Below are 23,508 nucleotides of genomic sequence, written 5' to 3'. Positions count from 1 at the left end.
CATTGACTAACTAGTGAAGTAAGAGGTTAGAATTTTGGTTTCCAATGGTTTTGTGAGTTGTGAATTACCTTTACAAGTACATGTCACCTGTAAAGTAAGGTAAACATGGTAATGTGGCTAATTGAAGTACCTACTATGCATTTTAAAATAGCAGTCAACATGAAAGGTTTTTGCAGAAATTCTTTTATAGAGTTCATGATTAATGGAAATGTTCTTAAATGTTAAAGCTTCCCTCCCTATTTTGGCTGTAGGGGATAAAAATCTGTATCTTCAGATTAAAAAGTTGTATAGAATCAAGGGTTTGGAGCTTTTAAAATAGGAACATGCAGTAGCAGTTGATGAATTATGTTTTTACACTGCTAAATTTCTTCTCATCTATTTTTTGATTAATTATACATTTATCAAGAACATATTGAGTGCAAGGATAAAGAAGTGTCTAGTAGGTAAGGTAGACATGTAAGTAGATAATTATAGTGAAGTAGGGCTAGGGTTGTGGCTCAGTAGTAGAGCGCTTGCCTAGCGAGTGAGAGGCCCTGGGTTTGATCCTCAGCACCACATAAAAAAATAAATAAAAAACTAAAGGTATTGACAACTACAACTAAAAAATAAATATTAAAAAGTTAAAATAAATGAAGTAATTAAAGTATTTATGAGAGTGTTGTGGAAGCCACCTAGATTATTTACCCATTTTGTCCCATTATCCCAAATGTGGAACACTTATAAAAACTTAATTTTTGTATATGATATATGATTGCATAATATATGATTATACAATGATAAAAGAACATATTTATAATAACATTTAAGTTTTAGATTATTTCTCAACCTGTCTGTAGTTTGAACTGGGTCTTAAGGGATGAATTGGAGAGTGCTAGAAAAGAAGTTGAAGATAACATTCCACGAAGAGATAACAGGTCCTTAAAGGGTTAGTAGAGTAAATAAAAGTACACAAAAGTTCTGGTAACACCGAGTGTGAGATGTATGGCCATGAAGAAAGTGAGACCAACAGAGAATGGTGGGAGTTATTCCTGAAGGCCGCTGTAAAGCACTGTTTTACCTGTTTAAATAGGTTCCTATAAATCATTGATAAAAATTGATCCCTGAGTAACCTGCATTAGGATCACTTGTGTTGACTAGTAAAAAATGAATTTTGGGTCCCCCTCAGACTTAATCAGACTTTCTGAGGATGGCGCCAGGCCATCTGAATTTTGTCTCCTAGGTGATTGTTAGGCCATTAAAAGCTGAAAGTGACCGCCATAGACAGTGTAATGCTGACAGAGGTCTTTAGGCCAAGAGTTGACATGAGTAATTTTAATACTTTTCAGGAAAACAACTTGAATTTAATTGTAAAGAACAGACCAAAGGGAACCTGGTTGGCAGGGAAATGAAATAGAACCAATTATAATGGTATATCAGTTGTAATAAGTTTGTTTCTCTAAGGTAGGGTCTCAACCTCAGGACTATTCACATTTGGGGCCAAATAATATATAGCTGTGGGTTGCTGTGCTGTCCTTTGCAGGGTATTTAGCTACAACCCTGGCCTCGTAACCCATTAAATGCCAATAGGCCTCCCAGTTGTGAAAACCAGAAATGTTTCCTCGTATTGCCAGATGTGCCATGCTGGGCAAAATCACAAGAGGTGAGACTCAATGCTTTAGGATGCCCAGAATTGAAGACGTTGAGTTGTAGGGCATGACAGTGCTCAACTGCACTAGTAAACCAAAGTGGTTTTCTGAAAAGGTTGTACCTATTTGTACCCTGGTCAGCTGTGGTTAGGAATTTCCAATATTTGATGCTTTCAATGACATTTCTTGTTTGAATTGTTATTTTATTTGCCTCATTGCTAGTGTGATTGAGCATTTTTTTCCAAATATTTGACTATTCCTTTTCTGGGAAGTGTGTTTCAATTTTTTGTGGTACTGGGGATTGAACCCAGCACTTCACACATGCTAGGCAATTGCTCTACCACTGAGTTATATCCCCAGCTCTGTGTGTGTGTGTACATACATGTATATGTGTATACATATGTATTTTAAATATTTTTTAGTTGTCAAAAACGGATCTTTATTTTATTTATTTATTTGTGGTGCTGAGAATCAAACACAGTGCCTCACAAATGCTAGGCAAACCCTCCACCACTAAGCCACAGCTGCAGCCCATTCTTTTTATATTTTAAATGCCAGTTCCTTCTCAGTTTTACCTTGGTCTCCCACCCCAGTCTCTCTCTCTTTTAGTTGTTGATGGACTTTTATTTATTTATATGTGGTGCTGGGAATCGAACCCAGTGGCAAGCTTTTTGCCACTGAGCTACAACCCCAGCCCCTCAGGTTTCTTAATGGATTAAATCTTTCTTTATTTACCTACATTATCTTCTAAAGGTTTATGTTTTTCCTTTCATCTTTAGGTTTACCAAAAATTGATTTTTGTGTTCATTATGAGATAGCCATCCAAATTCAATTTTTCTCCATGTGAAAATTAGCTATCCCAGCAATATTTATTGAAAAGACTGTCCTTTCCCTACCAATTTTCATTCCTATTTCTGTCATATATCAAAACTATCCATCCATTCCTTAGTGTGTTTCTGGGCACTTAATTCTGTTTCATTGCTTTATTTGTATATCCTTGGGCCAGTGCCACATTGTCTTAATGTAGTTTTTAACTACATTTTGTTATCTGATAAGGCAGCTTCTACCTTGTCATTATTCAAGAATGGACTTTTACTCTTTCATATATATTTTAGATTTGCTTTTCAAGTTTAACAAAAATTTTGTTGGTCTTTTTTAGGGAGGAGTTTTTTTTTTTTTTTTTTTTAACTAGTTTGGTAAGAATCAGCACTCTTACTGTACTGAGTTTTCTAGTCCATTAATGTGGTGTAATTTCAACTTTAATGTCTTTCATCAAGATTTTATTGTTTTCTCCATGGATATCTTGCATAATTTATGTCATGCTTATTTATATTTTGAAACTGTATCAATGATATTTCTGAAGAATTTTTTTTCTGTCATTGCTGGTATGTTGGTTTTTATATATACATTTCAAGCAACCAAGAAAGTTCTTAATCTTCATACTTTTCTGTACATACATTTAGGTTTTCAACAACATAATCGTATCATCTATAGACAATGGCAGTTTGTTTCTTATTAACTCTTTTGTCTATTAGTAAAACCTTCTTACCTTACTTCTTTGGCTAGGATTTGACGACCAGTTTTGTTTTTTGTTCCTTATCTTAAAGGGTTCCTAAATTTCATGTTAGGTGTTTCACAGATACTTTTTAATCAGGGTAAGAAGGTTGCTATATCTAATTAGTTAGAGTTTTTATCATGTTGAATTTTAGCAGTTTTTTTCATCTACCTTTTGAGGTGACAATGATTTTAATTCCATAATATTACTATAGTATGCAATTGATCTTTTTTTTAAAAACATAAAATCAAACTTAACTTTCAGGTGGCTGATGTTCAGTTTAGGATTTTTGTATCTTTTTTTCAGTGAAATTGACTTATAATTTTGCAGTTTTAGTATTATAGTTATGTTTGCCTTATAAAATGAATTGGAAATTATTTTTCATTTTTTTTCATCTTTAATAAATTGGTGTAAGACTGAGATTATTTACTCCCTGGATATTTGCTACAATTCATTGGTAAGACCATCAGACCTTGAGATATTCTTAGTGACAATTTTAAACTATTAATTTAATTGGTTTTTCATTTCTTAAGAATTTTTCTATTTCATGTTCATTTTGGAAAGATTACTTAATTTCAGAAAAATAATGAAGTTGTCACAGCTGAAACTGTGACATTAATCTATTCTAATTTTGCAGAAACCAAAATGTGATCACACCTACTGCCTGAGGAATATAAGTATCTGACATATCTTAGAATGGGCCTTGAACTGTACTAAATGGCTGAACACCTTTATCAGATAATAATATTTATTTATTTTTTAATATTTAGTTTTTAGTTTTAATGAGGCAAGCACTTTGCCACTGAGCCACAACCCCAGCCCCAAAATGTGCATATTTAAAGCATACAGTTTAATGACTTTCAACGCCATGTACATTTCAAAACTTATCTGCCCAATATTGTTTATATCTACTAGCAAACCGCTTGTGGTTATGAAGTTTTTTTTAACGTACAGAGTACCCCAATGCCATTTTTTATTTAAATTTATCTATCAAGTAAATGAATGTATATATTTTAAACTATATTATTGTTTTAAAAAAATTTTCTCCTTATTAATTCCAAACATGAGACTTTTTTCCCCCTAGTTTTAAATGACGCTTTCTAGCTTAATTGCATTGAGGTCGGGTTGCATAGTTTGCATGATACCAATTCTTTGAAATTTAATATTTGTTTTATGTGCCAGTGACTTTTTATGTGTTCTGTGTATCGTGTACTTGTTCTGTATATGTTAAATCCTATGCAATAGATACAGAAATATAGATGTCCCTGTATTGAATTTTTAAGTTATGCTTTTAGATCTCCTTTAACTCACACTCTTCACTAGCTTGATCAATGCCATTTTGCAGTCAATTTTTAAAGTTTTTTTTTTCTTTTTAGCTGTAGATGGACTTTTGTCTTATTTATTTATATGTGGTGATAAGAATTGAACCCAGTGCCTCATACATGTCAGGCAAGCACTCTACCACTGAGCCACAACCCCAGCCCAATTTTTTTTTTTAAACTGGGAATTGAACCCAGGAGCGCTTAACCACTAAGCCACATCCCCATCCCTTTTTTATATTTTATTTAGAGACCGTATCTCACTGAGTTACTTATGGCCTCGCTTAGTTGCTGAAGCTGGCTTTGAACTCATGATCCTCTTACCTCAGCCTCTGGAGCTGCTGGAATTATAGGCATGCACCACTGCACCTGTGCGGTCAATTTTTTAAAATAATTTTATGTGGAATATTTAAAGCCTATATTAAGTAAACAGAATAGTATTATGAACCCTCTTCACCTACTGTCCAGCCTCAGTACTGAGAAGCATTCCCATATTTAAATCATCATTTCTATCCATTCCCTATTACACTTGATTATTAACTTTTGTGTTTTTTTTTTCTTTTAGGAAAATTTATATCTGTTGAAATATGTAAAAATCTTAGCTATACAAATGATACACTAATATAACCCACACCTTTATCATGATAAAGATTTTATTTGCACCATGAAGTTTCTTATGTACCTTTTCAGTTAATCTCCCTACACCATCACTGAAAATGCCCACTATTAGGATTTTTTACCTTATTTTTTGCTTGTTCTACAACTTTGTATACATGGAATTAGACCATTTATACACTTTCCAGTCGGACCTCTTTTAATTAACTGTATTTGTGACTTTCATCCATGTTGTTGGTTCTTTTCATTCTTTTTTATTATATGGTATTTTATGTGGATACACTACAGTTTATCTAGTCTCCTTATTGACATTGGGATTTTTTTCAGTTCTTAGTATGAAAAACTTTGGACATATTTGAGCTTGCCTTTTGGGGGCAAATGTTTTTATTACTCTTGGATAAACACCTGGGAATGGAATTGCTGGGTCAAATCATAGGTGCAGCTTTAATTTCAGGAGAAATTGAGAAACTTTTTTCCGTGGTGGGTGTGCCATTTTGTACTCCCACCAGCAGTGTATATGAGTGCCCATTCCTCTGTGTCCTCACCAGCATTAATCATTCTAGCTGATGTGTATTGGTTCTCATTGTGATTTTAATTTATATTCTTTAGTCACTAAAGATGTTGAACTCTTTTTCATGATCATTTGCTTATCTAACCCTGTAAAGATTCTTTTGCCCATATCACGTAGACATGGTTCATTTTATCATATAATTTTTTAAATAAATCAGAGTTTACTTGCTAAATTAGTTAACTTAGTAACAAATTGATAACAAGATGAATCTGAATTCATGAGGCTATATGTCTGGTAAGGCATTTTAGATTTCAATTTGATATATAACATATTAGTATGAGCAGTTATTACTCTTCTTGAAACCCACAGCTGTTCTGGTGTACTTTCCCAATATTTTAATGTTGAGACTTCTCCCTTTTTTCCTCCAGAAACATTTCAGAAACTAAAACACAACCACTCAAATTGTGTCGGCATTTTTCTTCCCAGGACTATATTCTTACTTTCTGTATCATGATTTATTCAGTGTGCCCAGACTTTCAGTGTCCTCAGAGGAGGTCTGTAGGCTCCATTTGTGGGAATGAATTTTCAGCAGAAGGAAGGGATGTCTATTGAGAATTTGTGGTATTTTGATGGTATTTAGCTGTAGCAGTCAACTTGAGCCAAAAGGCATCCCATCAAAGTAAGTTACTAATATACGCATGGTGTCCATGTCAGTGTAACAAATGTGTTCTTTTTATACAGAAGCTGCTAATAATTCAGATTCTGGTCCTGAAGGCCAAGAGGATTCTTCAAAGGAACATGCATCATCAGATGCTATCTGTGCTGATCCTAATCCAGCACCCAGTGATGGTGGCAAATCCCATGAACTGTCTAATCTTCGACTGGAGAATCAACTGTTAAGGAATGAAGTTCAGTCTTTAAATCAGGAAATGGCCTCATTACTTCAGAGATCCAAAGAAACTCAAGAAGGTAACTTTATTTAAATTGTCCAGGATTAGGAGTATAACTTCCCAGAAAACTAAAAATTTTACATCTAACCACAAGTAGTTTAGATGAGATTTGTAAAATGGTATCTGCCTAGAAATAGAGGGCCTAAGTTTGGAAATGGGACTAACCCAAAACAGAATATTGCTATTTGGACATTTTTTAGGAACCGCTAAGTCTAATCAAACATAAGTAATCATCTAATTCATTTTTCAGGGGGACTGTTTATGACCAAATTTAGGGATTAAGTAAAGAAGTGGACACTAGTCACAGTATTGCCTCTCCAAGGGTCATAAATGTGCATAGAATTCAATTTGAATAGTGTCCTGAGAAATTTTATGGTGAGGTTGCCCTGAAATAGGAAGCCCTCAAATTTCTCAGAAATGACTAATTTAAAAGGAAATAATCTCAAGACCTAGGTAGTGACAGGGGAAGATGTGTTATTTTAAGTGTGACTGAGGTTAAAATAAAAGAGAGGAAATGGCCACCATGATCCCTGGTGAGAGGAGTGAAAAGACTGGGAGAAGTTTTGTCCAGGCATGAAGGAGACCCAGGATAGCGGAATACGAAGATTGTTTAAAACTAGTCAGACTGATTTTAGAAAAAGCTTCACTTTGCCCAGATTAATGTAGATACAGAAATGGAGTTTCTTCTGTAACACTGTAAAGTTTGTTTCAATTAAAAACAACAACAACCAAAAAAATCACTTTTCTTGGTGACAAATTGCAGATGGTATATCCAGGTATAGAAATGCTCTTGTATTCTGAAATGAAATATTATAATGGCCTTTTTTCCCTCACCAGTACTAGGGATTGGAACCAGGGCATCCTCAACCCCTCCCACTTTTCAAAAATTTGAAACAGGATCTCACTAAATTGCTGAAGCTATCCTCAAACTCGTAATTATCCTGCCTCAGCATCATAAATTGCTGGAATTACAGGCATGTGCCACCATGCCCAGCTCTACGTTGCTCTTTTCTGCACCATTGTACTAGGTTAAAAGAGCATCTTTTTGTAAATAATTATTGAAAGAAACAGATTCTTTCCTTTGTTTATCTTAAAGTTTTTATTTACTTCTGTGAGGATGGTTCCTTGGGATTGCACCCAGGGCCTTGAGCGTGCTAAACAGTTATGCTATCACTGAGCTGCTCTATGTCCCCAGTCCCTCCCTATCTTGTTCTTTTTAGACTGTACCTTCGATTTGAATTTCCATTCTTCTGATTGCCTCTAGCAGAATTCCACAAATTTATTGACCATTTTGCTATTGTTAACACTGCTAGTTTGGGCTGCCAAATACTTTATATCTCCAGAGAAAAACAACATTGTAAAGGAACAGCTAACTTCTTGCCCCTTTGTACCCTTCTAAATGTAATATAGGTGTAAATATTGGCCTTGAAAAGTGGTTGTCCCATATGAGGCAAAAAAAAAAAAAAAAATTGAAGTTACTTAAGCTTCTAATTTTGACAATATGTGCTAAAGGAACACAGGGATCTTTGCCATGAAAAAGGTGTATGTAGTTTTGCTTATATGGAGAAATTTCATTTTGTATAGAATTAAACAAAGCAAGAGCAAGAGTCGAAAAATGGAATGTTGACCATTCAAAAAGTGATAGAATAACTCGAGAACTCCGAGCCCAAGTAGATGACCTGACCGAAGCAGTGGCTGCAAAGGATTCCCAGCTGGCCGTACTTAAAGTGAGACTCCAGGAGGCTGATCAGCTGCTCAGTTCTCGCACAGAGGCATTGGAAGCCTTACAGAGTGAAAAGTCACGGTAGGTAATTTTATCAGTGATGAAAAACATACGCTAGAATGACTCTTTATAGGACACATAATGGTAAGTATTACCTAGCTTATGAATAATGGCTTGTGAAAATTTAGCTTTTTGGAAATTTGCAAAAGGAAAAAATTCTTTTAATAATGTTGGAAACCTGTGATTAAAATGGATTCATCGTTTGAATCTTGGCATGCACTGTTAGCCGATTTGAATTTTAAAATATTTGAAGACATGGTATCATTAATCTTTTGATTTATGGTATGTGCTAATTATATTTGGAACCCTAAAAATATAAGTTACATGCCACTAAAAAGGAAAAATGCTGCAGTCTGGCTGGGCACAAAATCTCGAGCCACCACACACCTTGTAGATTCAAACAGCAACTCTTTATTCTCAAACTGTCACTGGCACTTTACACACACGTTCTGGGGAAATCCACGTTCTCCGCCCAATTCACGTTCTGGGCGAAATCCCAAATACTCTCTCTGAATCCCACGAGAACTCAACGGGAACTCAAGGAGGGGGCGCGCCTGAGGCAGCAGGATAAGCCCTATTCCCAGCAGGGTACACCTTAAACCTGGAACCGCCCTAAACCCAGATTGTCCTAAACCGGGAACGCCCTAAACCCGGATCCGCCCTGATCCTTGAGCAAGGTCACCTTACATGCAATGACACTGCAAATGACCTGGGTCATGCCATGCGTCATTCTTACTTAGCAATGGCCCTCAGCAGAAAAAGATATCTCAAAGAATGTTTTAGACAAGCCATCTTTTTTGTGCTTGACTAACCCATAGGTGCTATAAAAATTATTCTACCTTCTGATTTGTACCCTGTGGAAATGTGCTATTTCATGTGATATATTTTTTTGTAGAATAATGCAGGATCACAATGAAGGCAGTAGCTTGCAGAATCAAGCTCTGCAAACTCTTCAGGAGAGACTGCACGAAGCAGATGCCACTCTGAAGAGAGAGCAAGAGAGCTACAAACAGATGCAGGTGAGAAAGGAGATTGACGGAGTTCTGCTAATATTTGGACAGGAGGAGTGACTTCTCATTGTTTCATAACACATTATTCCTCAATAAAATTCTGTGGTACATTTCAGAAAAGTCACTTTTTATAACAAAAACTAGATAATTAAACAATTAGCTTGATCCTTGTTAAATTTTATTTTATGTGTAAGATATGATTAAAATAGTTAATATTCATTAGAGATAGGCATCTTTCACTCAATTCACATGTGTATGTATGTCATATTACTTAAGAGTTTTAATCTTAAATGAACTTTTATTTCTAGTTCAGTCTTGGCCCCGTCTGCACTTGTCACCTGTGTAATACTTCCTGCTGCTCAGTCTCCACTTCTGTAGAGCCTGATTTAGCTGTGTGAGGCAGAGCCTAGGAAGTTTGTTTTTACAAGATTCACAGATATATCTATTAGGAAGCTGGGTTTTGAACCACTGGTCTGAACCTTCTTTTTAACAGGTGAAAATAGACCAGCCCTGAAAGTAGATATCAGGTAGTATGTTTTTTTGTTTTTGTTTTTAATTTTAATAATATTTTACTTAAAATAGTATATCCACAATTTAAGCAACCCTGATCTGAAAGCCCCAAATCTGAAATTCTCCAAAATCTGAAACTTTTTGAGCACCATGATACCACAGTAGAAAATGCACACGGTAAAACTGTTTTATGCGCAAAATTATTTAAAATAGTATATAAAGTTACCTTCAGGTAATTTATATAAAATTATCTTCAGGCTGTGCGTTTAAGGTGAAACATAAATGAATTTCATGTTTAGATTTGGGTCCCACCCCCAGGGTAGTTCATTATGTAGGTGCAGATATTCCAAAATTTGAAAAATAACCAAAATTTGAAGCACTCTGGTCTCAGGCACTTTGGATAAGGGCTATTCAATATGTATTGTCATCTCAACATGTAGTCAATATTAAAAATTATTAATGAGATATTTTATATTCTATTTTGTATACTGATTCCTTAAAACTATATTTCAATTTATTCACTAAATTTTTTTCAGGAACCTGTACTTAGATTTTATAAAATTTACAGATGAACAAGTAGATTCATATACCTAAGTACCTAAGTACATTAGGAAATTTTCTAATAACAAATAGCTTCTCAAAAATGAAAGACACAGGTTATCTCATGACCTAGCAGTTCTACTGGGAATTGAAAATATATGTCCACATAAAAACTTGCATGTGAATGTTTATAGTAGTATTGTTTATAATAGCCCAGAGCTGGAAGTAATACAAATATTTATCAGTTGCCTCATGGGATACAAACTGTAAGATAGTCTTACCAGGAACTCATAACGTGGCCATAAAAAATAATGAAGCATTGATATATGCTATAAAGTGTCAGTACTTGGGTGAACCTTGAAAATATTAAAAATTAAGACAGACACAAAGGCCTTAGGGTGTGTGATTCCATTTATGTAAAATGTTTAGGTAAATCCATAGAGAAATCAAGTAGATTAATAGTTGCCAGGGGCTGTGGGGAAGGAGGATGGGTATGGGATGTCTTTTGGGGTTGATGAAAATGTTCTGGACTTAAATAGTAGTAATGGTTACACACCTCAATGAAGACACTGAACCAGTGAATTATAAACCTTAAAAAGGGGAACTTTAGGGGCCAGGCTGTAGCTCAGTGGTAGAGCACTTGCCTAGCAAGTGCGAAACCCTGGGTTCGATCCTCATCACCAAATTTATATAAATAAATAGATAAATAAATAAATAAAGGTATTGTGTCAACTACAACTAAAAAATAAATATTTAAAAAAGCTGGGAGGGACTTTATTGTGTGTGTATTGTATCTCCATAACTCTGGGGGGTTTGTTTCTATGTAGCCTAATAAATGATAGTGTGTTTTTAGAACATGTTTTAAAAATTTCTTAAACTGGGGCTCAGTGGTAGTGTGCTTGCCTAGCATGTGTGAGGCACTAGGTTTGATTCTCAGCACCACATACAAATAAATAAAATAAAGGTCCATTAACAACTAAACAATATTTTAAAAAATTTCTTAAACTAAAAAATATTACCAGGGGGCATAGCCATGATATTAGAAAAGATCTAGCTGTTTACATCATTTTTCCATTTATTTTCTAATAGACTCTCTAGTTTTCTACAGACCTGTTAGCCATTGATCAGCCATCAGACTAGGCCTCATATTTAAGCAACCAGATTCACCTGGAATCTATTCTTTAAAAATAGATTCCCAAGCGCAGTCTTGGAAACTGCTGTTTGTGAAGCCTGACAAAGGCCTGCAGTGGCCTTTGTCAGAACTTAAACTCCCAGTTGATTTGGATGCATTGCCGTGTTTGGGAGCCACATAACTAGGTTTTCTGTTCTTCAGCAAATTCCCCCTTTATTATGTTGGTGAGGTGAGCTAATAAATCTCATAAGATTTCAGAACAAATAGTTGTAAAATATACTTCAAAATGAAATGATGTGATAAGCATGATGTAAAAATTTATCACAGAGTGAGTTTGCGGCACGACTTAATAAAATGGAGGTGGAACGTCAGAATTTGGCAGAAGCAGTTACTCTGGCAGAAAGAAAGTACTCTGACGAGAAGAAGAGAGTTGATGAACTACAGCAGCAAGTCAAGCTGTGCAAGTCAAATTTGGAGTCTTCCAAGCAGGAATTGATCGATTACAAGCAAAAAGCTACTAGAATACTCCAAGTAAGCTTGAAATGTGCACTTTTGAATGTTAAGATGTGCCAGTTACCTGAGAGACACTGACATTTCATAGCAACTATGAGTGTTTGTTCATGTTTGGCTGAATTGTCTTGTTTGACTTAGAAATTTTATAAAAAAGATAAAATATCTCTTGGTTCTATTGCTTTTTTTAAAAAAAGTTATTCTGCCACTACCTAGTTCAGATCTTCAACTTATTACCTTGATCGCTGTGATGGTATTAATGTCTTGTTGAGTGGCCACTTTATTCTTCCTCACTGATTCCTTATTGAATTTTTTCAAAGCAACTGATCTCAGTTTCATCCAGCTTTCAGAATCACCTCACCCAGCCTTTTTGCCCCTCCCTTAGCTCTGAAGTGACCTTACCTTCTGTTTTGCCAAAAAAGACCATAGTTACCTAATATATATTCAATTTCTTTTTCCTTTGCCTCTCATATGTCTTTTCCTTTTTTCCCTAAGACTTTCCTCCCCATACGTTGATTCCATCTCCTCCTACTTCATCCAAGCCCTTCCTCCATGAGTCTGTCTCCCTTCTTCCTACTTGTCTCCCTCTGCTGCTGCTTCTGCTTAGCTGAAGAAAGAGCACATGGTTATTTAGTAGAAGAACAAAAGCTAGATCTTGGGTATTTGTTTAAGAAAACAATAATCTTTTTAACTTTTTTACTACTTTGAACTATTTACCTGTCATCCTCCTTCCTTTCAGGGTCAGGTGTATCAGAATTATATCTCTACCCTTTTCCTTTAGCCCCATCTTCAGAATGACTTTTTGATTCTACCTCCATGAAAGATCATATTCTCCTCCACATTCATTGAGAAGGGACTTATGAGTGACCATTCACTAGGCACCTGATGGGTGCTAAGGAAACAAAGCTCAGTGGGAAGAAACCAAAGTCTAGACTAAGGGATAGAATAAAGTTACTGATGCAATTCAATGGGCACTGGAGAGAAAAGACCCTTACAGTGTACCTGGGGATGTCAGGGCTCACTGCATCAAGGAGATACTCTGTAAAGAAAAACATGAAGGATGAGTAGGAAGACTCAAGCTGAGGAAGAGATTTCAGACAGAACTGCCTGTGCCAGAGCCAGGGGACCTGAGAGAAACATGGCATACTAGGGGAGCTAGTTCCCTGTTATTGGAGCATAAAGTATTCGAGATTAAAAGATGAGAGATAAGACCCAAAGAAAGAGCACATGGTTACTTAGTGGAAGAACAAAGACTAGATCTTTTTTTCCTGTAGGGAACAGGGGGAGGGATGTTAAAGAATTTGAGTAGTGTGGTCGGATTTGAGTGGCAGCAGTGAAGAGGTTAGGTGAGAGGTGGACCTCCATCTGTTCACCATTATATATCCCAGCACAGTGCCTGATTCACAAGAAATTACTGAATACACTGAGGGAACAAAGGGTGGGTTGGTTAGATCAGAAGCAGGTAGATGGTGAAGAGGTGATTATAAGAAAGAATGAGGACCTGATCTATAAAGTTTGTGGCAGCAGGGATAGCAAACAGGACAACTGATCCATAGACGGTAGAAAACATGAGACTTGGGAATTTAATTAGAGGAAGAATGGCTGCAGATTTCTGGTTTGCATGTGTGAATGTTGTCCCCTATACTGTAACAGAGAAAAACGGGAATGGCAGCAAGTTAGAGTTGAAGGAGATTAGACAAATTATGGTGAATTTGCAAAATTGATGTGACATTGGGCTACAAGTATCAAGAAGGAATTAGAAACACAAACATGAAGCCTAGGAGAGAGATGTGAGCATTTTAGCCATGGGAATATAACCTGTAAGTTGTGAGCATCGGTAAAATTAATCAAGAACACTATGTGGGGCTGAGGCTGAGTGCTTGCCTAGTAAGCATGAGGCACTGGGTTCAATCCTCAGCACCACAGAAAAATAAATAAAGTTATTGTGTCCATCAGCAATTATTATTATTTTTTTTTAATTTAAAGAACAGTATGTGTTCTGAGAGGGGAGATTCGTAGACCAGTGGCAAAGAACAGACTTAAACATCAGCATTTACAAAATAGAGGAAAAAAGCCCACAAAAGACAGACACTGGGAAGGGAAATGGTCAGAGATTAGAAAGAATGGAAAGAGAATGACACCTGCCATCCAAGGAAGACAAGCAAAGAGAGAGTTCCCAGTGGGGGTGACCAGAGGCACTCAGCTGTCTCTGGTGTGATGACAGAACAGAGTTATTGGATTTGGCACTGGGAGGGAGATCCCTGGGGATCTCACAAAGGAGATTTCCAGGGTTCAGTGGAAGGTGAAGAAATGAAGATAGGGGTAGTTTGACTATGGACATAAGGAAAGGTACAAAGCTAGATGGGGATGTGAGGACAAAAGGTTTGCTTGTTTAAATAACTTAAAATCATATAAATGGTCATGTTCATTACTGAAAATTTGAAAAACACAAAGTTCAAGGAAGGCAATAGAAATCACCTGTAATTCTGCCACTTACAGAAGGGAAAATTCTCTTTGATAGAGGAGAGTGACTTTATAATATATTTAAGATCAAAGCTGTTAGTCATCGTTATTACTGATCTAGAATTGGCACTTTATTAACTGATCTTCATATGGCAGAACTCTTCTTCCAACTCATCCTTCATGCCAGGGGTCCACAGACTTTCTCTGCAAAGGACCAAATAGTAAATACTGTAGGCTTTGGTGGACTATTTGGTTTCCATCACAGATACTTTTTTTATTTTTTATAATCCTTTAAATGTTTTTAAAAAGTCAAACATTTTTAGCATATGAACTATAAAACAAACAGGCCACAGGCCAGATTTGACCCATGGACCGAATTTTGTGAACACCTGCTTCACAGAACTATCAGACTAACCCTCATGAGATACATCTCTGGTCATATCACTCCCTAGTCAACCTTTGCTAATTTTTTTTAGCTTACCAAATAAATTAAGAGAGTTTAGCCTGGCATCTGGAGCTCTTAGAAGTTGGTCCTAATGTACTGTCTGAGCAGCACAATACTTTCTCATAGATCCTCTGTGCTTTTGTATTCTTATGCTTCATCCTGGGTTTTTGCTGCACTTTCAAAAATCCCAGCCATATGGGATAAAAGCTCTTTCAAGTGATCTGGGCGTATCTCTCTTACATTGAGTTTTTTGCCTTCTGCTTGATGAGGCAAGAGGGTACTATCTGGGGCAAGAAACGTTATCTTCAATACACAGGACACTTGGCACAGTACTAAAGTTGTGTTAAGTGTTCCATAAATATTTGTTGAATGGAATGTGATGGGGGAAAAAATGAGAAAAAGGTAAGAAAAACTGGGGTTTTGTTTGTGGTCCTGGGGATTGAACCCAGGGATGTTCTACCACTTAGTCATATCCATGGCCCTTTTTATTTTTTATTTTGAAACAGGGTCTAAGTTGCCAATACTGGCCTCAAACTTAGTATCCTCCTCCCTTAACCTTCTGAGTAGCTGGGATTATAGGCATGCACCCTCATGCCCGGCAAGAAAAATCTTGTGGATGAGAAGTTTTCAACTATGACATGATTGCGGGAACTAAAATCCAAGGACATTACAAGGCTCTATTGCATTTTTATTCTCACAGATTTAATGATTTGTGGACTTTCTTTGATGGATATAATGTTGGAATGTTTCCATAGCTGGTTAGTTTCTGTGTGGTGGGATGATACTCAGTATGTAAGTATAGAACATAATAAACACAGGTAATATAACTCAGTGGTAGAGTGTGTGCTTAGCAATCATGAGGCCCTGGGTTTTATCTCCTATACCACCAAAATATAAATAGATAAATAAAAATCTGTATGCACTCTAATGTCTGCCTTGCTTAAACATGTTTCTTTCTTTCTTTCTTTTTTGTAACAGTCTAAAGAAAAATTGATTAACAGCTTAAAGGAAGGCTCTGGTTTTGAAGGTCTAGATAGCAGTACTGCTAATAGCATGGAGCTAGAAGAACTTCGGCATGAAAAGGAGATGCAGAGGGAGGAAATACAGAAGTTGATGTGCCAGATACATCAGCTCAGGTCTGAGCTACAGGTAAGATGGACTGTCAGCCTCCCAGACAACCATTTGCCTCAGATATTATCAGTTTGAGAGAGGGTGGATTCTGTATTTTGGAGGAAAGGGCATTATTGAAAAAATATGTGAAACTTCTTTGGGAATATTACTTACCACATAGAAGTGAATCTAAAGCATTAGTGCTCTTGTCCACTAAATGTCTATAACTTTAAGGGAATAACAAACAAGTAACTAGACTCATTCATTCAATAAATGCTTAGCAAGTACTGCCAATGTAGCTAGACTTGGAGTTATAACAGGGAACAAGACAGAAGCCTTAAGTTTACAAATCTTACATTATAATTGTTAAAAACAGATTTTGGGCTTGTTAGTAAAACTGGAATGTTTTCTAATATTAGCATGGGCTCAGGGATGCTCTTTTAATTATGGTGTTATGTGTAATCTTACAGTACATAGTTACTATATTTAATTTAAATATAAAATTTGGCCATCTCTTTCACTTAAACATGGGATCTTTAACATAAATATCATAGGAGTGAGCCTCTGAGGATAGAAGATGAAGTACAGGGTAGTGATCTTTCTTTTCCTTAAAAAAAAAAAAAATCTTGCAAGAATATTCATCTTTGCATTCATCATGCAAGTTGTTGACTTGCAAAACTTGTGAACTCCAAAGGAAGTGTAGAGGTTGTGTCAGCAAGACCTCTGTCTAGAGCAGAGGCTTTCTGGTGTGTAATAGATGTTAACTTGCATAAGGTGCTTCACCTCACTGACCCTCAGTTTCCTCATGTGTAAATGAAGCTAAACAAAAGTTCTCTTGAAAGTAAAGATAATGCATAAAGGCCCTAGAATTGTTTTTGACTTGTAACAGTCCCTTAATAAACAATAATTGCTGGTGTTTCTGGATTTTTTTACATTCCTTAAAATAGGATTTTTTTTCTTAATGTGTAAATAATTTTAAATTCTAAAGAATTCAATCCTATGAACTTAGAAATTGGGTAGATAATAAATTTTATTTATAACAACTATTTCATATCTTTTGAAATGGTAAAAAAAATAACTCTTACCAATCATAAATGTCATTGACCCAGTTTCCTACCCCTTCTAAAGTTGTTTATGAAATCTACAATAAAAAGTATTATGCCTAGTAAAATGGATGAGGTATAAGTAATTATAACAGCTGTCACTTACGGATGTTTCACCAAACACTTGACATATGTCCATATATTTATTCCTTACCATAATCCTGTGAGGCTAATTATGTTATTCTCATTTTATACTCAAGGAAATTTAGGTACCAGAAGGAAAGTAACTTGCCACCAGACAGTAAAGTGGCAAAACCATGATTAGAACCTAGTCTAACTCCAGAGCGTGTATTCTTAACCACTGGACATTCTGCCTGCCTCAAGAATTGCCTGACAAAGATTGAACTACTTTCTGATAGCCCCAAAAGTTCAGGGAAAAAAAATAATCAGAATTAATGTTTTTCTTCTACATTCACAAAGTTGTATGAGCTTAAAGGATTGCACTTTGATTACCTGGAAGGTTGGTCTTGGGACTTTGAAATAATATCTGAAGTTCAAGAGTGTGTGGAGATAACAGACGAGTTTAAAAAAGAATGTACCAAAAGGTAAAAGAAAATTAAGATGCTTTCAATCTCCTGTAGAACCCTATGAATGGAGTTTGGCTTAACCTATGTGGGAAAAATATAGAAACCTAGAGCTATGTGCTTTGCATTAGTAGATTTAGCAGGAAATCCAGAGAGTGGTTTTAAGTTTGAAGAAATCAAAGAAGGAAAAATGTGAAATCAGATAATAGTAATAAAGCTAAAAGAAGAAAATAATATGCTAACTTCAGGTGATATAAAAGTTTTGTTGCTTATTTTAATTCCTGGTGCATACACACAGACACCCACAAATTGTAACCTGCAGTAATGAGAACGAATGCAGTGAAGTCCTTATTGGTCTTACACTTCTGTTCTTTTTGAGATTGTTTCAGCTTTATAGTAGAGACTTGCATCTCTCAGCAAGCCACTGCCCATCCACTCTTAGGAGACCCCATGGTTTACATGCTGTTGCAGCGGCACATCCTGTTCATTCTGCTCACTGTTAGCTGTGTTACACAGGGAAGGTGTTGGGGGTGCTTCTTGTGGGCTGAAGCCACGGTCTCATTCATCTTTATCCCTCCAGTGCCCGCTGAGCCCAGTTCATGACTCGTGATGGTTGCTCTGTACATGTTGAACTGAATGGTTAATTATTGCTTTCTACATGTAAGGTTCTTCTTTTTAGGACATGGAAACTCAGCAGGTTAGTGAAGCAGAATCAGCAAGAGAACAGTTACAAGATTTGCAAGACCAGATAGCTGGGCAGAAAACATCTAAACAGGAGCTAGAAACAGAATTGGAGCGACTGAAGCAGGTAAGATTCTGAGATGGACAGTTATTGAGGAAGCCTCTGTCCTCTAGTGGTCAGATGAGAAGACTCCCTTCAGGAAAGCTAGAGTGTGGGCTTTGGAAACGTGAATGGTAGATGGGATCTTACAGCTTTCCCTATCTTACATACCACCTTCCTTGTTTTTTGTTTTATTGGATGAAAAGTAGAAGCACAAAATGGTAAATATGACTTGCCTAAGATTGTAAAACTAACTAGAGAGTAGAATAGAACCCGGGATTCCTACCTCAGAGCCCAGAAATCCCTTTCTACTACCCTTTGTCTCTATTTTGTTGTATCTCCTTGTTAGGGTATGTATGGATAGAAAACTGATATTAGTTTGTTGATTTTCATAGTTGACTATGTTGGTACTTCCTAGGAACTATGGTAAATATTATTTAATAGAAATACAATGTTAGTGCTGTGGGAACTATTCATCTGTTTGAGAAAACATCCTTATACAGACCATTCTTACAAATCATGTTTAAGATTGTGTTTCATTTTTCACTTAGTAATTTGTTCTCCAAGCCAAATTATTGTACATGTATTTATATAAAAGTTTTTATATTAAGATAGTTAATATTAAACACATTTATAGGGTGGAGGATGTGGCTCAGTGGAAGGACACTTACCTAGTACATGTGAGGCACTGGGTTCGATCCTCAGAGCCACATAAAAATAAAGCTATGTCCATCTGCAACTAAAAAAAAAAAAATTTAAAAACCACATTTATAGCTATATTTTCAGAATGAGATTCTATATTTAATGTTAATATTTCTAATGCATTAAGTAGCTACATTGTTATAGACACTTGATAGAAATAAAATCATTATGGTTCTCTTCATTTTATAGAAAAATATTCTTATAATTCTCAGTGTATCCTATATGACATTTCTGCTTTGTATTTAAATGTGTTTTTACTTTTTCATGCTTTGCTCTTAGATTCTGATTCTGTGGATTCTTATTTTTTTTTTCATGATAATTTATTATGAAAGTAGCACTTAAAATCTGTTTCCTGAGTAGTAAGAGAATAAGTCACCCAGCAGCAACCTTCAGGGTGTGTCATAGGCTATTTTAGATCATTTAATCATAAGATTAGCTGTCCTTTCAGAAATTGCACTTTATTCAAGGAGCTGTTATATATTAAGACAATAACGTGATGTGCTCAGTGGTTCCTGGGATCATTTTCTTCCTGTTAGTGCAAGTGGTTTTACTGCTCCTCTCCCCAGGTCCCTGTTTAAAATGAGGGAGTCAAGTAGGAAAATGAACTAAATTTAGCTGTTGACTATTTATTTAGTAATCAATTTCAGCCTTGAATTTTTGTGCTTTGAGGGGTAAAAAAAAGCACACTTTGTCAGTTGTGATTCTCCTGCTCTAATTCCCCCATCGACCTGTCTCTTTTTTTTATCTCAAGTTTTTCAATCTGAAAGGAGCAGATCCAGCTGAGAGTATGAAGTAGTCTCCTGCAATTTGAGTTTTATTGCCATGGCTTCTTCCTACAGCTCTCTTCCTGCTACTTTATCACTGCTATATACAAGTATAGTGCTTTTGAAAGTTCTTAACAACTCTAATTATTATTCTTTCTTCCCCCTCCTATGTTGTACATTAGTGATTTGGGCATATTTTTGGATTGGCATATACTTTGCTCTTAGATTCCAACCTGACTGTGTCCATTGTACAAATAATGCATTAGTGCAGGTGTAAGTGAATCTAGAGGTTTTTATTTTTTCCCATCTCACTCTCAGTGCTGAGCAAAACAGGTGGAAAATATTACCTAATACATCCAAGCACATGAAAAGCTGCTCTACATGATTAATCATTAGGGAAATGTGAATTGAAACCACAGTGATAGCAGTACACACCCACTAGAACAGCTGCTCATTAAGAATGAAAATACAAAGTTTTGACAAAGGTGTGGTAATCTGGATCTCTAATTGCAGAAGACAGTGTGGTAGGGTTTTTTTCCTTTAAGTTACACATACTTAAGATCCAGAAATTTTATTCTTTATGTTATCTATTTACCAAAGAAAAATTAAAACATGATCACATAAAGACTTGTGCTTGAGTGTTCATAGAAGCTTTATTTAGAAAAGCCAAAAACTAGAAAGAACCTAATTATCCATCAGAATGAATGACAAATTGTGGTATACCCATGCAATGAAATAGTACTCGGCAGTTAAAAGGAATGAACTGTTGATATAAGCTATACTCAGAAACATTATGCTAAGTGAAAGAAGCAAGACACAAAACATAATATACTGTATGTTTCCATTCTAGAAAAGACAAAACTGTGGTGATAGAAAATAGGCCAGTAGTTGTCAGCCGCCAAGGGACAGGAAGGGGATTGAAAAAGAGTTACTTTTTGAGGTGATGGGAATATTGTACATTGTGGATGTGATAATAGATCACAATTGTCAAAGTGCATCTAATTTTATACTTAAAATTGGTGAATTAAACCTCTAAGGCTGATTTTTACATAGTCTGATAGAATAAGAATAAAAAATTAAGAGGTCATGGCCTGTTGATTATGTATGTTTTTTTTTAAATTTTCTTTAATAAGGTGACTTTTTCCCCTCCTACTTCCCAGAAATATATCCCCTGCCACTTTAGTGTGATAGCAAAATTTGGTTAAGTTTTTCCATTTTTATGCTTATATACAAAATTTTAAAACTCAAAATCCATCTTCATTTTTAATTTTCTATAATTACTGACTATTACACATTTTTCAAAAGCATAATATTAATGGCTATATAATATTCCACAATAGGGATGGACTATCATTTGTTTACTTAAACAATGAACTCTTTTTGTTATTTTTCTAAAATTTTTCGTATGATTGTCCTGGTATGAATATCTTTAACTTTAAATCTTTGCTTCTTTAAATTAGATATCTGAGAAGGGAATTACTAGATCAAAAGCTATAAATCTTCTAAGGCATATAATATATTTCTGCTTTTCAGAAGGGGTTTGTGTCAATTTGTTAATAATGATAAAAATTTCTCCTTGCATTCTTGTGTATATTAGATATAATATAACATTAGATAACGTTAGATATAATTAAACATTTGTTTAATTATTAAACATTTGTTTAATTAACTTATTGCTTAATTTACATTTCTTTGATTTTTAGGGAGAATGAATCATTTTCCCTGTGTTTGGTACTAGAAATGATATTGCTGGAGAAGAGAATATTATTTATTTTTTAAACAATTATTTTGTTGTTGTATATTGATCTTTCTAAGCAATCATGAAATTTCTGTGTATATTGGGGAGATTAGCCTTTTTTTCTAAGATATGAATTGTAAAAAGTGTTTTCATTTATCAACTTCCTTTTAGTTTACATGGGTCTTTTATTTTTTTTGTCATATATGTAGTGAATTATTTTCTCCAGTTTGTTATCATTATTTGTATTACTACATGCCTGCATACATTGTTGCAAGATAAAAGTATTTTCTGTTTTTTGATGATTTATCCTATTAACAGATATATTGGGGCCTGTATTTATGTCAAGTTGAAGTATTAGCTATTCATCTGAGCCATCCAAGTCTCTGGTTTTCATTCAGTATATAATCAGCATGGTATTGAGGTGCCCACTTTAGGTTCTGGGGATGATATAAGGACACTGATTTAGATTTATTCCATTCATGCTTCACTTTGTAGGAATTCCACTACATAGAGGAAGATCTGTATCGAACGAAGAACACTTTGCAAAGCAGAATTAAAGATCGTGAGGAAGAAATTCAAAAACTCAGGAATCAGGTAGGAATCAGCATTCACAACTTGTGGGAAATGTCATAATAAAGCTACATTTTTTTAAAAGGATGCAGCAAGATCTTTTCTTCCCCTGTTTTCATCTGAATTCTGACAAATATTTATCTCTTGCCGTTGAAGTCTACATTTGTTATATGCCAAGATTTGCTTTTTTGAGAGTCACCCAATGTTAGAATTACCTGCATATTTTCATACCTTTTGATTTCAGTGTGATTGTACTGATTATCAGTTTTCTAATTATGTATTATTTTTCCTTAAAAAAAAAAGTGATAGGTCTCCTATTAATAATTGCTAGGATGTCCATAAAAAAGTCACCAAGCCTTTTTGAAACTCTAAAACTATAAACTTAGAGAAATTGATACCCATGTGCCTTCCACCCAGATCTACCGAAGCCTTTATCATTGTGACTGTAGTTGTCCTTTTCTCCTTTACACACTTCACAAATGTAGGCAAGGGAAGAGGGAACACTTACATCAGCTTTTCCAAAATCTTATAAAAATTGAGAAAAAAAATATTTTATAACATTTTAAGTTATGGACTGCTTTTCAAGTCTGAGAACTTAAAACTAAAATTATTTACTTTTCAGGGTTCAAATTAGGTCATTAGCTAACTAAATAATGAAGACTCATAACCAATGTGTCCATTATATATTAAGTCTATCTAAATATAAAGGATCTTGCCAGCAAAAGGTCAAAGACATGAAAAAGAAGGAGCAAAAAGACTACATGGCTTAACCCTTAAATAAGTGTTTCTGTATATACTACATATATATTGTTTATTACGTCTAAAATATGATCATGATATTTTTTACTTTAGTTGTTGGTTGGTTTTGTTCTGTTTTTGGTTAGAGATTGAACCCTAACCAAGTAACAAGCTAAGCATGTGCTCAACCCCTGAGCTACACCCTTTGATTTGGGCTACTTTAGCCAATCAAAAATTAACCATAAGTCTATGGTTGTGGCTCAGTGGTAGAGTGCCTGCCTAGCATGTGTGAGGCACCGGGTTTGATCCTCAGCACCACATAAAGATAAATAAATAAAATAAAGGTATTGTGTCCATCTATAAATTTTTAAAAAAAAGTATTTTTAAAAAAATTAACCATAGCTGGGCACACAGTGGCACACACTTGTAATCCCAGCAGCTCAGGAGGCTGAGGCAGAAGTTCAAAGCCAGCATCCGCAAAAGCAAGATGATAAGCAACTCATTGAGACC

At 35.3% G+C, this 23,508-nt stretch overlaps 1 protein-coding gene across 1 annotated transcript in view; it reads left to right on the top strand.

The window, feature by feature from the left end:
• Golga5 (golgin A5) overlaps positions 1-23,508 on the top strand; it is a 35,801-nt gene that overhangs the window by 3,640 nt on the left and 8,653 nt on the right. The window contains exons 3-9 of the mRNA XM_027931695.2: positions 6,367-6,594; positions 8,160-8,379; positions 9,254-9,377; positions 11,878-12,081; positions 15,947-16,117; positions 18,385-18,513; positions 22,186-22,284. Of these exons, the coding sequence (XP_027787496.2) occupies positions 6,367-6,594; positions 8,160-8,379; positions 9,254-9,377; positions 11,878-12,081; positions 15,947-16,117; positions 18,385-18,513; positions 22,186-22,284 (1,175 nt within the window). The remainder of the gene's footprint in view (positions 1-6,366; positions 6,595-8,159; positions 8,380-9,253; positions 9,378-11,877; positions 12,082-15,946; positions 16,118-18,384; positions 18,514-22,185; positions 22,285-23,508) is intronic.

Source organism: Marmota flaviventris, chromosome 2 (assembly GCF_047511675.1).
Source record: "Marmota flaviventris isolate mMarFla1 chromosome 2, mMarFla1.hap1, whole genome shotgun sequence".
NCBI classification, from domain to species: domain Eukaryota; kingdom Metazoa; phylum Chordata; class Mammalia; order Rodentia; family Sciuridae; genus Marmota; species Marmota flaviventris.
This window is presented reverse-complemented; position numbering and strand designations above follow the sequence as displayed.